Source organism: Folsomia candida, unplaced genomic scaffold, assembly GCF_002217175.1.
Source record: "Folsomia candida strain VU population unplaced genomic scaffold, ASM221717v1 Fcan01_Sc006, whole genome shotgun sequence".
Taxonomy (NCBI): Eukaryota; Metazoa; Arthropoda; class Collembola; order Entomobryomorpha; family Isotomidae; genus Folsomia; species Folsomia candida.
The window spans coordinates 1,734,690-1,755,061 of NW_019091198.1; the positions used below are offsets into that span (position 1 = coordinate 1,734,690).

Genomic DNA, 20,372 nt, shown 5'->3' on the forward strand with positions numbered 1-20,372 from the left:
ACCAAATATGGATTATAAACCACATGAGAACTGTCAACACAATTCGGACGATACTTTTGGGTACTACAGATAGCATATTATGTATTATAGCATATTAATTAAATATGGTATAATTATCATGCAAAAAGCGAGATATGAATTCCACGGGGCTGTCCGATGCATGTTTGTGAGCAACTTTGTATGCATGCAAATAATTTATTACGCTTGGACTTTCAACTCGTAGTTATTTCTTAATTTAAATAACTGATAACATTAATTCGGTAATGAACTTGAGAGATTGCATATAAATTGCTGTGAGACAATTTGCATTGTTGGCATTTGCTTGAAGTTGCAATCGAGTAGTAGTGGGCTGAATCCAGTTTATTGAAACAAGGGAGAAAAATTCTTAGAGAATTTTAAAAACTGACGAAAATGGGGCTAGATAATGTTCCCTCGAGATTTTTAAATTTTATTTTATTTGCTATTTTGTGCAGCCTTGCTCATGGATTTGATCTTCCGATCCTCAATGAGGAAGAGGACGCTATTTTGAGTCCAGATTATCCACTCTCGAGTAATCCAGACGATATCAAATTCTACCTATACCCAAAAAACGCGTAATTTCATAATAATTTCTAATTCCTCTTTATACTTAGCGTACACGATAATAATTGACTTAATAATTATTTTTAGAGATCCACAATATGAGCAAGAACTTGTCTTCAATAATCGAAGGAGTGTGATTAACTCTTCCTTTAACAATTCTGCCCTAAAAACGGTACTTCTTATCCATGGATTCACTGACAACAGAACAGTTCATTTGGACAGAGTTGTGCTTCCAGGTAAATAATTTGGTCACGCATAGCATTGATAATTACATTATAAATACTAATACTAATGGTCTTTTTACCACTCTCATTCATTCAGCTTACCTCAACTCGCCATTGAACTACAACTTCATCGTGGTTGATTGGGGTCTTCTTTCCGGAAATGTACATTTTGACAATCTTATCGAACAATTTGAAATTTACAAGACAGTTGTCTCCACAAACATCCCAATCGTTGCCAACCGTACGGCCGAGTTCATTAAATTCCTTGGCGTGGACCCATCCACCGTCCACCTAGTGGGGCACAGTTTAGGAGCGCACGTTTCTGGAAATACGGGCCGCAATTACCAGAGCTTAACAAATGGGAAAAAATTGGCACGAATTACGGGGCTAGATCCAGCCGGACCATTATTTCTCCTTCCCAGATTTCCATTCCCCAAGATTCACAGGGGAAATGCAGACTTTGTCGATGTCATTCATACCTGCATGGGCGAGCTGGGAGACGTCGCCATGGACGGAGACGTTGATTTCTTTCCAAATGGCGGAGTTAATCAACCAGGCTGCGACTTTTTACAAGGATGTATGCGAACAACTCTCTTAAATATTTATAACAATGATAAAAATCATGAAATTGTTTTTCACAGTGCCAACGTTGAATTCATGCAGTCATCAATTCGCTGTAAAACTTTATGCTGCATCCATTACGAGAAATTTCCCGTCCTGTAAATGCATCAACGCAGATGCAGTAACCGGACTGATAAGTCCACTCAAAGGGGTAGACCTGCAAGTTTGTTTGGATAATTGTCCAACTGATGTAGTTCAACTTGGCGAAAATTGTCCACCAACGTAAGAAGCTTGATTCTACATGCATAAATGAGATTTGTTACAATATGACCTTGCTTTTCAGGGCACGAGGCTTCTACTCACTAAGAACGTCTAGCGATCCATAAGCGAATTATGTAAAGCAAAATGGAAGAAAATGTTATTCTAAATTCTTAAAATTCTATAAATTTCACGCACAAATTTGTAATATATTAATGCCCGTTGATGACATAAAATTGCATGAAAAAAATGAGACGACCAAATTGAATCTTTTTATTTAAACATTCTCTTTATTAAGGTGGATTTAATTTGCACCCGTAAGTTTAATTTTCTAATATTTGTATCTTCCCAACAATATGCGACATAACAATAATTATTCATACATCACTGGTTTTATCCCATCTGATATTGTACCCGTCAAACACAACTCTTCCAATTAGTATATATTTTGCAAGTAATACACATATAAAATTCTCGGAAACAAGTACATATATACGTATTTAAACCAAAATATTACAAAACCTTGCATTTTATCAACTACTCACTACAATACCATAAAAACGACATCAACAACGCATACATAACGACATATTTATAATTATTTGATCTTTAAAACTAATTATTAACTGCTCAACTGCCACTGAAGTCACAATAAGTAATAGTTGTCGTAGTACCTTTTATTAGTATTTAGTAGTAATTTACGTACCATATTAATCATCTCTCTAGCTAATTATAGCAATAAAATAAATGTCGTTTACTAAAACTGATATTTTACTCATTCAATATTGCTATCGTTTATTGTTTGCACAACTCAAGTTAAATAATCAACAAGATTTATGTATGCTTGCTGTTGGTTTCGGCTAGTTTATGCATAAGTAGGCAGCAGTATACGGGTACTATTTAGTCGCAGATAAGGTGTATGTGTGCAATATGACAGTATATGGTTCTTTAATTATTACCAAGTATAATTAAAAACGGGACAACGGTTCGCACCAAATGTGTGTCACGCCCTATAAATTACCTTCAGATAACAGGTATTTATATCTCAGGTTGCATATTTATTTCTTCTTGCCCTGAGAATAAATATATGAATTATAAATCTATCGCCCAATAACAACTGCTGAATACATACGCCACTCAATCTCCAAAATCTTTGGCAATATTGTGTGGATTTTGTTTGTTCATTGATTTTTTAACTATTACATAGACCTCATTCCCTCACCACCACACTTGTTCAGATAACGACAGCAACAGTAGAAATTAATTCGCTGCAATATTCTCTCTTCTTACATACATTATACATTGAGATTTTTAGGAATTTCACATCTATCATAAGTAATTGAATTGTGTATTTTTGACGCCCTTCTCCTACTACTAAAGCCAGTAGGCTGCTGATTACCACAAACAATTTTGTCATTTTGTACTAGGTAATGATTGTACGGTACTATTTAATATTGATATCAATAAGTTGATATATAATCTTCGTGTGAAGACTTGCCAGATTTTCGTGTTTACTTGGAAATTTATTTAAATCATTAGACTTCTAAACCTGTTTGTGACAATCAAAATAATTAGGATATAGTGTAATGTAATTTTGGATTTTAAAACCTTAATTTTTTTTCAATCCCAGACTATTAATTTGAAATGTATAGACAGATTTATCAGGTGGATTTTTCAGTTTGACAATTACCATGCACATTGTTCTCCTCTAAATACACTTTCTCTTGTGAAATGTGTTTCTCGTATATACATATTTTGTTGTAAAATGAATTACTTGAATTGATCCTGCCGTGTAAGGATTACGGTGGTGAAACTGAATGTTCAACCCCAGCAGAAGATGACGGGAGTGGGGACGATTCTGACGACATGGTCATCGCTGGAGCAGAAACTGTCGACGTGGGTGTGACAGCACCTCCCTTGGATGAAATCACTTTCTTCTGCTCGTGACCCGCCGCCACGTAGGAAAACACGCACAGCACAGAGTAGCAAATATTCTCGGCCTGTGTTCGAAAACAGAGTACAATTTCAAAATCGGTTGCGAGTTAGTTTTATATGCACTTAAGAAATCACAAAATTCAGGCAGAAGCCAACACGTAGACGGCTTAATTGTAAAAAATGCATACATAAATAAATAAGTAGCGAGTAAGAGGAAGTAAATCAAATAAATAATAAATTACGAACACAAATAATAATGGAGGACAGTGCGGTGATGTCCTACACAATAAGAGTGGGGTAATTTCCTCCATCTGGTTTTTGAATCATGATAAGTGTCATATTGATTGTAAACATGCGATGAATCTGTAAAGCAATTTCCTCTGCAGCCTAAACAAATACGACACAGTGTCAAGTTTCTGACGTGAAGTGAAGAAATTATTGAAGGTTTTTCAAATAATATAGTACACAATTTTTAAATAAATAAATAAACAAATTCACACAAATGATGCGTAAACTAATGACAACAATATTTAAATATTCACAACTCTACTAAATACTAAAATGTGTTCTCAAATACATAATACTTACCAACGCGGACTTGTACTTTCTCTGGATCACTTGTCTGGTCTTGGGATCTGACAAATTGAGAAAGTTTGAATCATCATGTATGAAAGTAATGCATGCCTCGCGTAGAATTGCATACAAAAAGACATCATAGAAACTTATCTACAAATTTTTTATGGTTATATGAAAACTCGAAACGTACTGAATTCTTCAAGGACAAAGATTCCTCCCTTCTGTGTGAAACATTTCCGAATATGGTCAAGTCGAACAAAGAACTGTATGTGAGAAACGTAAATTAAATTAGTTTCCACCTCTAAAAACAGCGGAAAGTGAACAACTGGTGAATGTGTATGTGCTAAAGGGGTCTATGATGATGTTGGTTTCTCCAGATCTAACACTGGCTAATACTAAAATAACTACGGCATTGTTGTTGGCTTAAGTAATTAGTGAGGATTAGGCAATGGGAGATTTATTACGTAGGTTACCTATGATTCAACCACCCAGTCGTATAGATAGTACTAATAAAGATGTGTATTTTGTGCTAGTATAAAGATAAAATTAATACAGGTGACACTGATCTCCTATCGTTTTAATGCGTCCAAGAAGGCAAAAATTCCTCAGTAATGAAATTACTTTCGTATGTAGCCTAATGAAAGGACGAGAGAATTAGCAAATGTTCATTCTTGGCGTGAAATGCTGATTCTTCAGATCTTTGATCACAAAACACCATGTTAGACAAGTGATGATGATAGTGGTGAAGAGACGATGTTGTAATAGAAGAGAAAGCAATCTAGTGAATGTTTCACACTCAATCTACGTCAAGAAGCTGTCATGAGGGAAATGTTGCAAGTTTCATCTGGGTAGCAAATAACTGAACTACTACTTTTACACTCTACGGCATAAGCACAAAGTACTACTACACGATTTGTAGGTGGTGGGAGGTACAGAGTAATCTACGCAGGCACACCTATCTTCATCTGGCTTGACTCATTTTAAAGCATTACAGCGTAAAATATTGCTACGCCATAACACTAAAACTACAACAACGTTGAGGTTAAGCCGTATCAGCTTGTTCTTCCACGACTACGTTACCACATATTTATTTACGTACGAGCCGAAACCTTCTCACGTTATGAATTGAGCAGTTTCAAATTCTAAAGGTAGTCATCACAAGACAGCAATTCCTGTCAGGTGAGAAAAACCATCATCATCGCAAGGTGGTCGTATTATTATTATTATTATTATTGACTATCAGCATAAAACGGTGAGCTGCTACCTTTGCCATCAAGAGCACATATTTACAATTTACGCTTTTTAGAACACAGTTTTTCTCGCAAGTCCATTTACTTGAAATAGGCAGCAGCAGGCAGTATTGCACGCACACACGGAGTTTAAGTAAGTAATATGCAGGAGTATAGCAGCTTTGTTTTTGCTCGCAGCACAAGCCAAGAGCAGATAAAAGCAAGCGATTCGCAATTTATTTCTACCCAAAGTTGTAAGCCATCAGAATACGACAGGAGGTAATTCTCATGCCACACAAGCGTCATTTCACACTGTCAGTGAAATATTGCCAACCACGAGGATGCAAAAACGGTTACAATCAAAAAATGTAAAGTTACAAGAGGTGGAGAGGAGGAGGAAGAAATAAGAAATAAGAGATAGGACCGTGATGATGATGACAATAATGGGAGTCGGTCAACAGTAACGTAAAAAGAGTCGTGCAAATAATTTTCCAGGTCAGAGTAGGTCGGATTAGACGGAAGGAGAGAGAGAGAGAATAAATGGTGGCCAAAAAGTGGAAATACTTTGCTACTCTAATAACGGGCGGAGACAGACTTTTTTTTCGCTAAATCTATGTCAAAATTCTTTTTCACATTTTTGCGTCAATTATAAGGTAGGTTCTCATATAGGCTGGCTGGCTGGTGGTGTGGCGAGAAATTTAACACAGTAGAATTAAACCAATAAAACAATTCAACTAAGAATCAAACTCAAAGGTTTAATAAGAACGTAAAGAAAACGAAGTAGAAATAAATCGGCACAAAAATTTGGAAATCTATGATACGTCCAAAAACTTTAATAATGATAATTTCTAGTTGCTTACAGCCGGACAAATTAAGGAGGTTAAATATTCTAAGTCAATAAAACCATAAATAACTGATTAACAACACTGCTAACGAGTAAGAAGAGATGGCCATCAGCACAAATTCTGATGTTATTCCATTGCGGAGCGGTTCGAGTATTAATAATTAATTCGGTTTAATAATGCATACTACAGTCAATATAAATGCTTCATACATTGGGTTGGTAGGTTGGTTGGCTGGGTCAATACAAGTTCTGGACGAAATTATTTAGTATTTTTCATTTATGGAAATCTTGACGGAAAAATCATCTTGTAAATACATATATTTATTGGTAATAAATGCTTGCAGTAATATTATAAACACTAAATACTGTAGTAATTAGTGGTGGTTGGTTGCAGATTCTGCATAATTGCAATGCAATGATAAAAGCAATTTCCATTCGGGATACACTGGGAAAGGTATCAAAAAATTGACTTTATCACTGAACGGGTCATTCGTGATGCAAAAATATTACGTATTTCACCAAACCTTGAAAGAGAGATAGACAGAGAGAGACAGAGACAGAGAGCAAATCACAGATAGTGGAATAACCAAAAATCACCTGGACATTGAAGTATCTTGGTGACTTGCATGAATTTTCGGGTATTATTTACTAAATGATGGAACAGGCAAAATATATTTTTCTATGCAAGCATTTACTATAATGCTGATGAGTACTGGGGAAGTGGTTGCTGGACCTAATATATAATTCCCATCATCGCTGATAGAACACAATGGCAGGAAATTAATGTGTCAGATATGTACATACTACAATTATAGAAAGCATTGGTGTCCTCACTGTTATGTGGTTTCATCATGAGTGTGTCGAGATTACGAGAATAATGTCATTTGTTAGTTGTGTGTATTTTTTTAGTGTGCGTAATAAAAAACCTGTTACAAAAGTACTAAATAGAGATAAAGATGTGTGCTCTAAAGGTCAGTTCGCCTCTACTCTACAGTAAAACAAAGACCATACCATCTAAAATCCATTATGTAGTTAACTGTGTATCCAAGTAAAACACAATAATGAAGGACAACTACTAACACTTCTTGTAAAAATGGAGCAAACAAAAGATTGCAAAAAACACGTGTTTGACATATAGTATAAAAATCAACCTAGAAAATAACTGGAGATCATATACAAAGGAAATGAGGCAAAGTCAGACACTTTTGGAGAGAAAGTGACACAAACACCCTGACGAGAAGAAGAAGAAGGGGACGAGTAGTGAGGAAAAGGAGCTTGTAATGCAAAATAAGAAGGGAGAGTAATAATGATTAGAGGATGACTCGACTATAAACTACTACATGAATGATTACACCCATCGAACTACTACTTTGATGAGTTCAGACAATGACAACACGAACTAGTAATTAACACGTAACTAAAGGAGCAGCGAGAGAAAGAGAGAGAGAGAGGAGTGAAAGTAGTCGTAAGTGCTTATTGTGGCTGTCCGTGGCATGGTGTTGTGTTGGACGGATCACTTTTTGCTTCTTACTAATTACCAGCTACCAACAATTAATAACGACACCTGCAAACAAGTCCCTGACCTGAGTGGTGAGTTCAAATGTGTGTATCTCTGCTCCTACGTAAGTAAGTAAGGCGTAAGTATGTCGGGTGTGTGCTGATAATCAAGCTCCCTCTAATTCCACACAAACTCGACAACTAAGTAATTGGTGGGTTTCTTGTTTATTACGGATGAGTGTGTGGGGTGGTGTTGTGGGAAGGGATGAGTGGTCACGTGTAGGTGAGTGGTTGGGTGGGTGTACAAATACTAGTCTACTCTTGACTATATATATAGAGCTACAAATATATTGACTACTGGACAATGATGTGAAGTTGTATTAATGTAGTGATTAGTTAAAATTTAATTGATATGGGAGGCTTAAATACCTCGAAATCCTGTAATTGGATGGGATTGGGGTGGAACACCAGCCATCCGCGATCGGATCGGTACCGTAGCACGAAGAAAAGCCGGATGGATGATCGAAAAACAAGAATAAAACAGAGAAAGGCCCTTCGTTAGTACTTTTTGGTCTAGAATCATCATCAACACAACAACATCGCTCATTTTGATCATGATGAATACTGTTAGCCAATCATTACAAGCAACGCATGTTGACACCACACACTGTTCACTTGTCGTCGTCGTCGTCTTACCACACATCGCACTTGGAGAGAAGCAATTAAGTGGACTTGTATCTTTTCCAATTGTAAAATATTATACTATTTTCTTAATCACTCCTTTCGTGAGACATAAGAGGAGAATGAAAGTATGTTGACAGACCTTAAATCGCTCATTACTCGGGAAGAGTGTGTCGATTGAAATGGTCGATTGATTCAGTATAAAAAATTCTCTGAATAATTTTACATCATTGATTTATCACCTGCGTTTCACATGATTATTCTTTCTTTTTTGCATCACAGACATTTGAAATTGTTATGAAAAACATTTCAGAATTCATGCAGAAGGACCATCTCCAAACTTCCTGGTGAAACAAAGAATGAGTGAAATTGAAGATTAAGTTTCACTGTTTCTACTCGCAAATTAAAAATAAACCACAACAGTCGCCTAGTTGTTTAATTGATTGGTGGGATATACATAGCTACAGAATCTAACAACCTTGACAAATATTCCTGACAGACACGACCGTCCATCATATCATTGACTGTTAATTAATAATAATATTGATAATTATAATGTTAAGACAACTAAGACTACGTAATAATAGAATGCAATTAAAACAAATAAGGTAAATTGAAAGTAATGAAAGTTTGAAATGATATTGTCAAGAGAAAGTTAATTAATGACACCCAGCCTCGACGCAGTGTTTATTTATTATTCGTATGCAAATGCAATACGATTACCCTCCAATGACCTTGTTCTAAAATTGGTCTTGATGAAATTAACCTACAGAATATATTTACTAAACAAGTACGTTTAGCGATGGATGAGAATAAGCTTCACTAATGCACTGACACAAATGCTCAAGTATGTTACCCAAAGATAAAAGGGAATAAACCAAGATACGGAAGGAGGTGTGTAGGAAGTTAGAAATTACATACTCACAAATTAATTAATTAATTAACTAACAAATTAAAATACGTTCAAGATTATGAAAATCCTATTACTCACGAGTTTGAAACATGGGTTACTACAAACAACCACAGCATGACAGGGTTAAGAACAACCATAGATTTGAAACAAAAGGAGACAGAGAGAGAGAGAGAGATGACGGATGATAACTGATGGTGATTGAAGTAAAATTATATAGCAACAGTGCAGAATACATCGTACTGACTGAGGCTATGAAACACGGCGTGGGGATGAATTTTAGGGGAAACGAGTTTAAAGTTGACAATAAGAGAGTGAAAGTGCTACGACTACCACATTCAAATGAAAGAACGATGAACGATAAATACATAAATATAAAGGTATGTTATTTTGGAGACAGAAAACTCTGGTACTAAATTGAATACTCACTGCGGGATAGCAACTATTTGTTGTTACGTCATCTCATCGTCATTTGGCACTCGAGGTTACTTCGAGGTTATTTAAATGAGGTAATAATTGAGAGAAAGAGGTCGGAAAGACAAAGAGATAGAGAAATAGAGAGAAAGAACACACAGTAATTTAAATGATTCCCACTGAAAAGCACGAGTCCACCATACATTTTCCTGTCATTACCATCATTCCTTGGCAGCTTAACTGGTTACCTGCACTGCAAATTACATAATACAGCCGGGAGGAGTTGATGAAACATGGTATGGGCAGAGTGGCAGAGTAATTGTTAACCTGGGGTTGGAAGATTGTTACATACACAGAGAGATAAAATTGGAGAAAGGCGTTAAAAAGGACTCCCAAACAGTTTAATGCATACGTTAGAATTAATTTTTTGACATTCACACACTCGGAGATAGTAAGTATTATCTTGTGGACATCTATTGTACGTCATAGGTTATGAAATCAAAGGTCAGACTGGTTTCGTACATTTTCGTATAAGCATTTGTCTTATATGTTAATATGTATGTACTTACTATGACGAAATGGTATGATTTTCTTCGTACGCTACTTCAAAGTATGTAAGTAGTAGAGACACCTATTCAAGTATGCAGAGTATATCCTAACAAGATTCCCCAATGAAGTCGTAATATGTCGGATAAAGAGTTATGTAAAGAGAGGCAAATTGAGAATGAGTCATGAATTGGGAAACAATTATATATTAAGAAAAAATTGTAACTGCTGGTAAAATCTTCCTCTACATTGCAAGTCCTTATTTGTTTAAACTTTGCCAATCTGTAATACGAAACCATGACGAGCAATTGTTTCTTTAGGGAAATTAAAGGGTATGAAGGGGGCTCAAATACTTTCACCTAAGGCCTACCAGTATCGTACGTGACTTAGCAATACTAATTTGGGAGAGAGAGAGTATGAGAGATGAGAAGCCAGAAAAGTGTAAATCTGTTCAAGCTGTCAACTGTTGATGAGGAGACTTATCAGAATTTGAATGACAGGAAAGCATGACACCTTGAAGAATATTATGTTCTCATATCGTAAATGAATCCGAGACTGCTGACCCAAAAACCATGCATTGAAAAATATTGCTATGCACGGCTTCTTACTATCAACTGTGTGAATTTAAGTATTTTTGTAAAGTTTGGAAAAGCTCGCAATGACAAAGATCATAGCAAGAAAATACTATTGCGTAAATGTAGAATTATCAGAGCGCAAAGTTGCAAAAATACTTAAAGTTTGGCTTTGAATTATGAAGTACCATGTATTCAGAAGGGATCACTTATAGTTTCCGAGTTATAAAATGACTCTGGCTTTTCGCGTCGATTCAGTCCCGGTACAAAATTGCCAAAACAAATAACTCTCCCACATTCTCGAACGCCCACGGGGATAAAAGTAAATTTAATAATAGAAACTAAATAATAAGTGGAAAACAAGTTATTTGGGAGCACTAGATAAATAAGGTAATCAAATAAACTACAAAATTATATCATTATCTGCTCAGACAGATTAAAACAATGACGGTAATACAAAGTCATGCATGAATGAATGAATACGTATTAAAGCTCCCAACATATTTACACATTTATCAAACTGGATTGTGAATTTAAGGTAAAGAAATAAGGAGCAAAATGATCTATTTGTCAATGCGACCTTAGCCAAACTTGATTTTTTAAGTACTTTTCAACTAATCTCCTCGTAAGCTTCAATTTCAGTATTTATAATAAAAATACAAACCATGAACAAAGAAATTTACAATATAACACACGAAAGGTAATTAAAAAAGAGAAAGTGCGTAATATATTTAAAGGAATAATATGTGAGTAATATGTACGAACAGAGTGGTGAAGGAGAAGACAAATAAAATAAGAATAAAGTAAACTGACAAGGCCGGCGCATATCATACCGAGTTGACACACATATTTAATAAAGAATAGGGAAAGTACGTAAAACGGTATAGAAAGATAAATGTGAAGAGAAAAGAGAGAGAACAAAGCATGTTGGCATTCCTTGATGGCCAGTAAAACAGTAAAAAAGTATAAAAATACGCCAATAGAGAGAGAGAGAGAGAGAAAGAGAGAGACACAGAGAGAGAGACAAATATAGAGATAAAAAGAAAACAACAGCAATAGGAAAGTTTGAGATAGGTCCTTCATTTTAGAACAGCAAAATAAATTTCTTGACCCAATCACGCGATATACCGCAAACATAACCGCCCACCTCCACCAATTAAAGACAACAAGGTGTTATTTTAGCTCTCGTCATATGTTGACACGATATTTTTGTTTCTGCAATTTTTTAAAAAAGTTTGAAGCGAAATCCAAAGTATACTTTACTTACTACTACGCCTTTCGTTTCATTGACGTCGTTTCCTTAAATGCGTAACCTATTTTAAGTAACTCAATTTAACTTTTCTGACGTCTTTTATTGCATGAATAATAAATTGCACGTGTCATTCGTGCACTCCGTTTAGTACGTTGTAGAAGAGACGAAATGAGTTAAAAATGAGAAAATGAAGGTACACGCAGGCATATGTTACCTCATATTCACATAAGTCACCTACGTAGCTATTGTCTGCCTGTGGCCAAAAATAGAAAGTCAATTGGTCATTGGAATGACACTGTGCTGTTGAATAACTGACTGTTGAGAGCTGCCTTCATTTCATTTCACAATGGCTTTCGATGACGTGAGTATTAATCCATTAGAACGTACACCTGTCTATTTCAACGAGAAAATTGAAATTGATCCGCCCCACATAAGAGCTACTGTTTATTTTAGTCGGCTTTTCCGTCAACACCATCGCCAATAACTAACTGTCATCACAGTTTGCTATCACATTCCGTGGCTGACATTTACACTGTACTGTGGCCTACATAACTTGCCTCATTGTCTTTAATTCGGGGAAACCAACTGCGTGGTTGAGTCAAATAAAACTCATTCGCTGTGTAACCTCGTACACAAAGTACGTCACGTATGTCAAGAGCTAGATGATGAGACGGTTTTTTTCTTTCGAAGACGCGGACTTGGAAAGTACTCGTTATCAAAAACTTACGGGCTGACTGTTCATAATGTGAAGTCGCCCGTGGAGGATGTACTGTAAGTCCTACTCACAACTACAATAAAGGCTTTCTTGCTGGTACATACATACGTACGTATATTAAGAATAGGAACATTGACAGATAATTAGTAATGTGACGGTTAAAGAGTACTAAAAAAAGGGAGGAGTAAACTCATTGTGTGCGAAGGTTGATGAAGTCCGTGATGATGAATAAATGGATGGATGGAAGACATGACATGAACAACATGAAAACTTGATGATTGAAAATTTACATAAAACTTGACGAAATTTTTGAAAACATGATGGCGACGGAAATATTAGCATGATCAACAAACTGACCTTGCTGTTGGCGAATAATAGTCCGACACCCTCCATGCAGACTTGGAGAAGACCACCCTGTCCAGTTTTCATGTCTTCGACGGGAAACTCCCCACCAAGGTCGGTGCCTGGGAGGGGGGAATTTCCCCGGGCAGCGGCTCGTTCCATGGCTTCCTTAATTGCTTGGTAAAGCTGACGACATTTTCGGGAGTGGTACTTGTGCAGTTGGGTTTGACCTCCATTTCGGCGCCACAGGCAGAGTACTTTTGTTTTCGGGCTGTACGTCATGTTCACCAACCTCTCCCACCACCATCTGTGCAATATTAAAGGATATGCTTAATACGTACATAGATCGTAAGTATTACGCTTTATGTACTGGTTAATAAACTGTATACTATTTATTCAACTGGGGAATTGATCATAAATGATTTTCATGCATGGTGAGCATGCTATATTTACTGGGAACATCTCTTCACAACTCTGATCCGCATGCCTGGACATTGACATACCGTTCAACGATGGCTCCAGCAACATTCCTCAGAACCAGACCGTCGTCACGGACTTCCATGAAGAGGAGATCACCAATTGGTTCTGCTCCGGCGTGAACTGCGAATGTTTGTCGGTGTGTCAATCTTGAGCCAGCTGAATTAAACATGTAAAATGAAACATAAAATTCTCATCTTCTTGTTCTTACCTCCTCCGCAAAACATTACAACATTTAAATATTTATTCCTAATTAAATAATAAATTGTATTAACTAACGGGGGTTGGTACATAAAAATTGTCGTTCTTACCAGGTTTCAAATCAACGGCATTTCCTCTCTGAATTAGGAAAATAGAAGAAGAACAATTATTTGCAAAAAAAGTGACAGAGTTACGAAAGCTGAGGAAAAAAGCAGTGGAAGAACGGTAGTCAGATAAACTCACCAAGTGGTTCACTTGTTCTAGCAACTGGTTAATTTCCTGGCTGTAGACAAGCCCCATGTGACTTTATAAAATCAAATCAAAGATTAAGTCAGAGCATTACATATGGCATATTGATCTAAATTATGAGATGTTTAGTGAAATGACCAATATTTTAATGAATTGTAACCAAATGAGCTCGCATTACAGAGATGCAGCCTCTCCTCCTACCTGCGTATCGTACTGATGGACTCTCGAATTTGTTATACAACTTGGTGATGGTCAGTATGTTCAAAATCAAAGTCAAGGAATATTCCTAATCTCTTCCCTCCTCTTTTACAACTTGTTTTGTTCTGAGCGTAGATTTCTTCAATTTAAAAAAACTCAAAGGGTGAATAATAATAATAATAGTTTCATATGCTTAGTTTCCGACAATACAAGCTTACGTAGAATTAGTCTAGTTTTAGTGAGTAGTGTTACTTTTAGTTTGTTACGTGGATTGTTCAAATCCAATCTAATTTTAGTTTTTAGTAAACCGGTGACAGTTTACGTGTATTGATCAATTTGGAAACTGTAAGTATGATTATGTTATTATCATTCATCATATCATCACTAATTTAATAATCAACTCTACAGAATATAATGCCACCTAAACTTATCAAAAGGGAAAGTGGGTCTGACGATGAGACTGATCATGATAGCAGTGACAATTATGACACCCCCACAAAGCGAGCCAGGCTGTCATCATCAAAAGAGTTCAATTCTTCTGGTTGGTTGCCCGTTTTTGCATGATTTTGGAGAAAGTTAACAAAACTGATGATCATCTCATTTTCATGCACAATTAGGTTACGAAACAGAGTCAACACCACGAAGGGTGACCCGATCCTTGCAAATCGGAGGTGGGACGAGTTCCGCTGCAGCAAAGAGGGAATTGAGAGGCGCGTTTGGTGACCATGATGACGATGATGATAACAATTCCGTTGGTGAAAGTACTGACGATGACGATGATGATAACTTGGAAGATCCAGATGAAAATATAGATGATGAGGTTTGTTTACAACCAAAATGATTGACAGGCACTACTTACAATATTATTATGAATTTAGCAGGTGGATTTAAGAGACTGGAAACTGGATCAGGTTGATTCTGCTGTTAAAAAACTACAAACACGAATGGATAATATCAAAGGAGGTTATAGATTGATTGGAATTGCACATGTGGAGACATTTATGAATGAGGTTAAATTGCATAGAAATATAAAAGTATGTACATATGCTTAAAAGATTGTCTGCAATTTTAGTATAAAAATGCGAAGGATGCCACCGACGTTGTTTCTGAAATGAGCATCAATGATTATTTTGTAACACTACCTCCTCCCACCGATAATCAGGAATACATTAATGCAGTGGCAAATTTAGAGAAACAGTCTAAGGCTCGGAAAAACTCCAATGTCAAATTAAAATGCCCTCTGCAACCCTGTAAAACAACTTTTGCTAGGATGGACCATGCAAAGAGACATGTTCTTGCAAAACATTTGAAGATAAAGTTGTTTTGCTGCAAAAAGTGCCCACTTACACCATGGAAAGATCACGCTAACATGAAAAGGCATGTTATTTCCAAACATTTTGGTAAATTATAATTATTATTAATTATTATATATATAAGACTTGAACTTTATTTCACATCTTTTATATTGCAGATCTCAAATATACTTGCCCGACGTGTCTCATGTTGTTCAGCAGGAACCGCAATGTTCACAAACATGCAAGTCTTCGCCATGTCACACCTACTGGAAAACTTGTATTTCTCTCTCCATCAAAGCGTAAGATCGACATGAAGCTATTTCAGCCGGAATATATTACAGGTATTTTGCATTGTTGCTATATATAAAATGAAACTCTAACTTAATATGTGACATGATTTTCTAGTTAAATACGGGTGCACCTATCAACTCTATGTCATCCCATGGGTGGATAAGAATGGGAAGTTGGTGGATATCAGTATTTGTTTCACTAAATTTGGTGATATCAAAGAAGTGGCTCGTAAGTTATGGGATGACATAGTCAGAGCATGTGAAAAGATTGCAAACCAAGGAGACAATGCAGACGAGCCCCAGAATGAAAGTTGGGTTGAAATGTGTGGATCAGCCAGAGCAGAACGAGCCAAAGGTCATGAGATGCGTCCCGACCTTGCATTCCCTCTTGGAGTCTACGGAGTTTCACTCATTGTGGCGTGTCAGCTCAAATGGTTTGCAAGACTATATTTTGATGCTGTGAAGGTTCTTGCTACTGGAGACTCAAAGTACTTTGTCTAAAAGTACAACCAAGAATTGAAAGATCTGCTCAACGCTGCCCTCAAACATAAGAATATGCCTCAAAAGAACATTGACCATGTTAACCTAACTGGAGCACAATTTAATATGCCTGTTGAAGAGTGATAATTTGTTGCTGTTTTAAGAATGAACTATATAGTCTATTTGTATTGTTGTTACAAACTTAATAAACTCAAATAAGCTAAACGTCTAATCTACGTAGTACGAGTTTATTATTTTCTTACCTTTTGCCCAAGAGCCTTCTTACTTTTTGCTTCAGTTCCACTCTGTTCAGATCCATCATGAGCATGAATGATACGAGATTGTAGAGCTGTGTTGCTAAAAGTCTGTCTTCCTCGTGTTCCAATCTCTTTTTTTCACTGTCACTCAGAGATTTATATCGTTCCATCATCTCCCTCGGCCCTTGGTCCATTCCTACCATTTCCCGTTCTTGAGCAACAGCATCAAGAAAAGCGTCTTCCCAAAATTGCATCTGATCCCATAGACTTGATCTTTCTCGCACTAATCCTTCAAATAAGTACATGCGGCCATTCTCAGGACTGGTGGGAGAACTTCCGGTTGGAATCAATGAACCAGCATGATACCGCAGTCCAGCTGCTAGTGCTGATTTACTCGACCAAACACTAGGACTCCTTTTACCTCGACCAGAGCCCTGGCCAAATTAAAACTTCCTGTTAGCAAGGAGAATCCATTTGTGTAAAATAGCATGACCTCGGTACACATACCTGCTCCAGTTCCGTATCTGACACGGTTGATCTCAACGACATTTGAGAAAGTCGGCTTGTCAATCGTGGCTTACTTAGGCTGCCAGCACCTATTTGTGACCACGAGGGGTTCATCACTGGGTTTACCACGACACTACCAGAGTGTTGAGGTCCACTTCCAGCGGTTGCTACAGGATGTTGAACACCTTCAATCTGCGCATTTACAAAGTTGTATCGTGATTTAACCTCCTCGGCTGGGTAAAAATATATTCATGTTATTGAATTACATGACATTCGGATGAACTTAGGCGTGACATTAAAGACTGCTTCTTGCTCTGGAAAATATCTCGAAAGACGTCGGTAGTGTTAGGCCCAGGTCCAACTCCATGATGTTGTTCAATATTGGGATCTAAAATTAACAACGGAATTATTGGGCATGAATACAGTAACGAAGCGTACGAATGCCTTTGTTTATACGTATTTAGATAAGTATTTAGTACCCATGGGTTCAGCAACTTGTGCCGATGGTCTCCGTGATGGTTCTGGGGATGCCTGCTCTGAAGAAATTGGAGAACCTTGCATAGACAAAACTCCTGGAGATAGAACGTTGGGGTCCAAGTATTGTGAATAATGAGAACCACTTTCCGCAGCTATGTCCGCAATGTCTTTAGTCCAGTAGTGCGTGTGGGCAATTTCCAAGATCTGCACAAAGTTGAGAAGAGAATGGATTTTATTTGTATGAATTGCAAATGCAAGTCTAAAACTTGTATGCGAAATTTGATTTACCTGGAAAGCAGAGGCCATCCCACCGATTCCACGATTTGCATAACTAAATTCCAAACCCCCTACTAGAAGTTGAAGTAATTTGATCATTCCTTTCCATACAGGTTTTGATACGCACTGAAAATAAGTAACAAAAATAATGGTCATTTATTTCCATTAGTTGGCATCTTGTTTTAAATTCTCAGAAACTTACAACATCATCGATATGATCGTCTGGTCTGAAAAACAAAGGGAAATGGTCATCAATAAGAGAAAGCTAAAAAATGTCAGTCAGCCAGAGTGCTTATTGTGTAATATATTGTGGAATAGAGGTAGAGATACCAAAATTGAAATGAAAGACTAGATTGGAAAAACTTTGTCTATCAATTATTCGATAGACTTCAGATTTTAAAACATTATACAAAAGTTCAGCACTCATTTGACGTTATAAAAACAATACACAAAATTGGCATACCCAATTTTTCTGTCAAGCGTTTTATTGATCTTGGCCACTGCCACAACACGGTAACCTTCGTCTTCAAATAGTTTCTTTAGTCTGCCCACTCTAAGCCATCCGACGCCTTCCCCGTTGAGCACTTGATTGGCAACCTGTAGAAGATTAATATTTACTTTAGGTGTGCGCAATTGTCAAAATTAGTGACATATTTATGGACCCTTTCTCGTACCTCATACATAAACGCTTGATTTTCTGCACTTGTGCTATTTGTTGCAGCCTGACTTCCAGATAATTTTTGAATCATTTTAAAGTCAGTCTTTGGTTTTTTAGGGTGAAGATGAGATGTGGTGTGTCTGATGAGAGAGGAACGCTCCACAAGTCCTTTTCTTCCTGTCGGAAAGGGGCCATGGTGCTGATTTGCAGTACTTTCTCGTTGACTCGAGCTTAAAACTGCCGTGGGTAAACTGCTCGTACTTCCTGCCAATGAGGGGGCCGGACTTCCAGCTCGATTGGGACTGGGACATGCAGATATACTGCTTCTCTGCGGTTGTCCCCCAGGTTGTCCACCTGCAAGGAAAAAATAAAGGTTCGTTTCTTTTATATCCCTCGAGCATCCATCAGACTTAAAATTCACCTAATTCAGAACGTGCACGTGTATGCAACACTAACGCTAGTTACTTATTCACCTCAAGTTTAAGTGCTCATCCAAAGTGCTACTACCACTTTCAAATTCAAAGCATGCTTCACACCATCCACCATCAATCTTACCGAAGGATTTAGTAACTCACCTCCAAAAAAGTCAGAGAACATGGATGTAGTCTGAGTAGCCAAGCCATTGAGCTCTGTGCTCATATTTGCAAAAAAGTCTCGACTCGTATTTCGTCCAACATCCCCTTTTATTTGTGGTACGAGCATTCGAGAAGCAATTGAAGACGTTGAAGACGTTGAATCTCTCCTCTCCAAAGATTGTTTCCTTGTCAGCTCTGGTGGTTCCTTGGACTCTGTAGATTCTCCCAAGGACTGGAAACATGAAAAAAGTCGTAAATTATTTGGAATTTGAAACAGAGACTTGGCAGATGTACAATCCTTTCATTATGATGATTTTTATTCTGATTATATTCATTTCGCAAGTCCTGTTAGTTTATAATGATTGATTACAAACCTTGAGTAATCCTTTTTTGGCAGATTTTGTGATATCGTCCCACGTACTTTTTCCTGCCGTAGTAAATTCATCTAGAGATGTTTTGCTCAAAGATGCCTGGACCGATTTTCCAGCCTCTCCAGCCTTCCTCTTGGCTTGGCTCGTGAGCTGAATTACAAATATGAATACTTTAATATCACGTTACTTCACTTCGCTTACATATCATCTGCCTGGAAATCCAAATCTATTTTCCAACACAACATGCATGCATGGGGTTGCTGGTGGTGGTGATAAATATAATGGAGAAAGGCGTACGTGTTCTAGCGGGGATAAGAAACTAGATTCATCCCCAGAGGATCCCAAAGATCCGTGTTTCACTTCAGTGAGTTTCTCCTTCGTTTTAGTTTTCAACTGTATATTCAAAAACAAAGTGAATAATAAAGACTCTTGTGAAAGGAATAATGCATGTGTGTACGACTCTGAATGTGCTACACAAACTGCTGTTAATTTCGATTTATTACCTTGTCGACTTGTGATAACAGCCCTTCCTGGCTGCTTTGTCTCTTTGTTTCCTTCACCAACTCTTTCGCATGAGACGCAATATGTCCCAAAATTGAGCCTGATCCCGAACCAAAACTCCCCTGACGCATAATTGGTTCTTTGCTTGGCACGGGTGTAGACGCAGCAGGTGAACCACCTTTCTGTTGACGAGGCACATTGTCATCTTCAACCCCTCCTGCACCTCCCTCCGGCTGGGAAGATGTCCCAGCCGAGCTCTTCCTGCTTTCTCTAGATTCGCGTCTTTTAGAGTTTGGAGTGTCATCCCCAGAACTCACACTGGACTCCGATTCAGTCCCGCTGCCAGAACTATTTGTTGGGAAATAGAGAAGGAAACGTATTTTTTCAGTAAAAAGCCGACAGACAGACATCCATCTATTAAA

At 37.3% G+C, this 20,372-nt stretch overlaps 3 protein-coding genes across 13 annotated transcripts in view; 2 read left to right on the forward strand and 1 right to left on the reverse strand.

The window, feature by feature from the left end:
- The first annotated feature begins 312 nt into the window (after positions 1-312).
- Positions 313-1,878, forward strand: LOC110851136 (phospholipase A1 VesT1.02). Its single transcript, XM_022098783.2, has 5 exons — positions 313-593; positions 670-818; positions 904-1,383; positions 1,448-1,649; positions 1,711-1,878. Exons 1-5 carry the CDS (start codon positions 412-414, stop codon positions 1,751-1,753), a joined length of 1,056 nt encoding a protein of 351 aa, XP_021954475.1. The 5' UTR covers positions 313-411; the 3' UTR covers positions 1,754-1,878.
- A 15-nt stretch (positions 1,879-1,893) lies between these two features.
- LOC110851134 (MAP kinase-activating death domain protein) overlaps positions 1,894-20,372 on the reverse strand; it is a 30,898-nt gene continuing 12,419 nt past the window's right edge. For 6 of the 10 annotated variants that reach the window (XM_035853239.1, XM_035853242.1, XM_022098780.2 and 3 more), the window contains 20 exons: positions 19,953-20,298; positions 19,747-19,842; positions 19,453-19,599; positions 19,079-19,310; positions 18,520-18,857; positions 18,309-18,442; positions 18,048-18,072; positions 17,858-17,971; positions 17,572-17,773; positions 17,359-17,480; positions 17,093-17,284; positions 16,592-17,019; positions 14,060-14,120; positions 13,927-13,954; positions 13,642-13,774; positions 13,154-13,445; positions 8,136-8,144; positions 4,327-4,399; positions 4,149-4,195; positions 1,894-3,625 (listed from right to left, as the gene is read on the reverse strand). In XM_035853239.1, the coding sequence (XP_035709132.1) occupies positions 3,425-3,625; positions 4,149-4,195; positions 4,327-4,399; positions 8,136-8,144; positions 13,154-13,445; positions 13,642-13,774; positions 13,927-13,954; positions 14,060-14,120; positions 16,592-17,019; positions 17,093-17,284; positions 17,359-17,480; positions 17,572-17,773; positions 17,858-17,971; positions 18,048-18,072; positions 18,309-18,442; positions 18,520-18,857; positions 19,079-19,310; positions 19,453-19,599; positions 19,747-19,842; positions 19,953-20,298 (3,220 nt within the window). In that variant the 3' untranslated portion in view covers positions 1,894-3,424. Of the gene's footprint in view, positions 3,626-3,806; positions 3,948-4,148; positions 4,196-4,326; positions 4,400-8,135; positions 8,145-13,153; positions 13,446-13,641; positions 13,775-13,926; positions 13,955-14,059; positions 14,121-14,588; positions 15,050-15,122; positions 15,196-16,591; positions 17,020-17,092; positions 17,285-17,358; positions 17,481-17,571; positions 17,774-17,857; positions 17,972-18,047; positions 18,073-18,308; positions 18,443-18,519; positions 18,858-19,078; positions 19,311-19,452; positions 19,600-19,746; positions 19,843-19,952; positions 20,299-20,372 lie in introns of those variants that run through there. The other 4 variants (XM_035853243.1, XM_035853244.1, XM_035853241.1 and 1 more) reach the window with 4 other exon arrangements.
- On the forward strand, positions 14,467-16,560 carry LOC110851135. Of its 2 annotated transcripts, none has more exons than XM_022098781.2 (7): positions 14,467-14,608; positions 14,672-14,804; positions 14,881-15,083; positions 15,142-15,273; positions 15,336-15,663; positions 15,735-15,899; positions 15,964-16,560. In XM_022098781.2, the coding sequence occupies exons 2-7, from the start codon at positions 14,678-14,680 to the stop codon at positions 16,347-16,349; spliced, it is 1,341 nt and encodes a 446-aa protein (XP_021954473.1). In that variant the 5' UTR covers positions 14,467-14,608; positions 14,672-14,677; the 3' UTR covers positions 16,350-16,560. The 2 variants fall into 2 exon arrangements, with proteins under 2 accessions (XP_021954473.1, XP_021954474.1); XM_022098782.2 differs by having other exon boundaries at positions 15,145-15,273.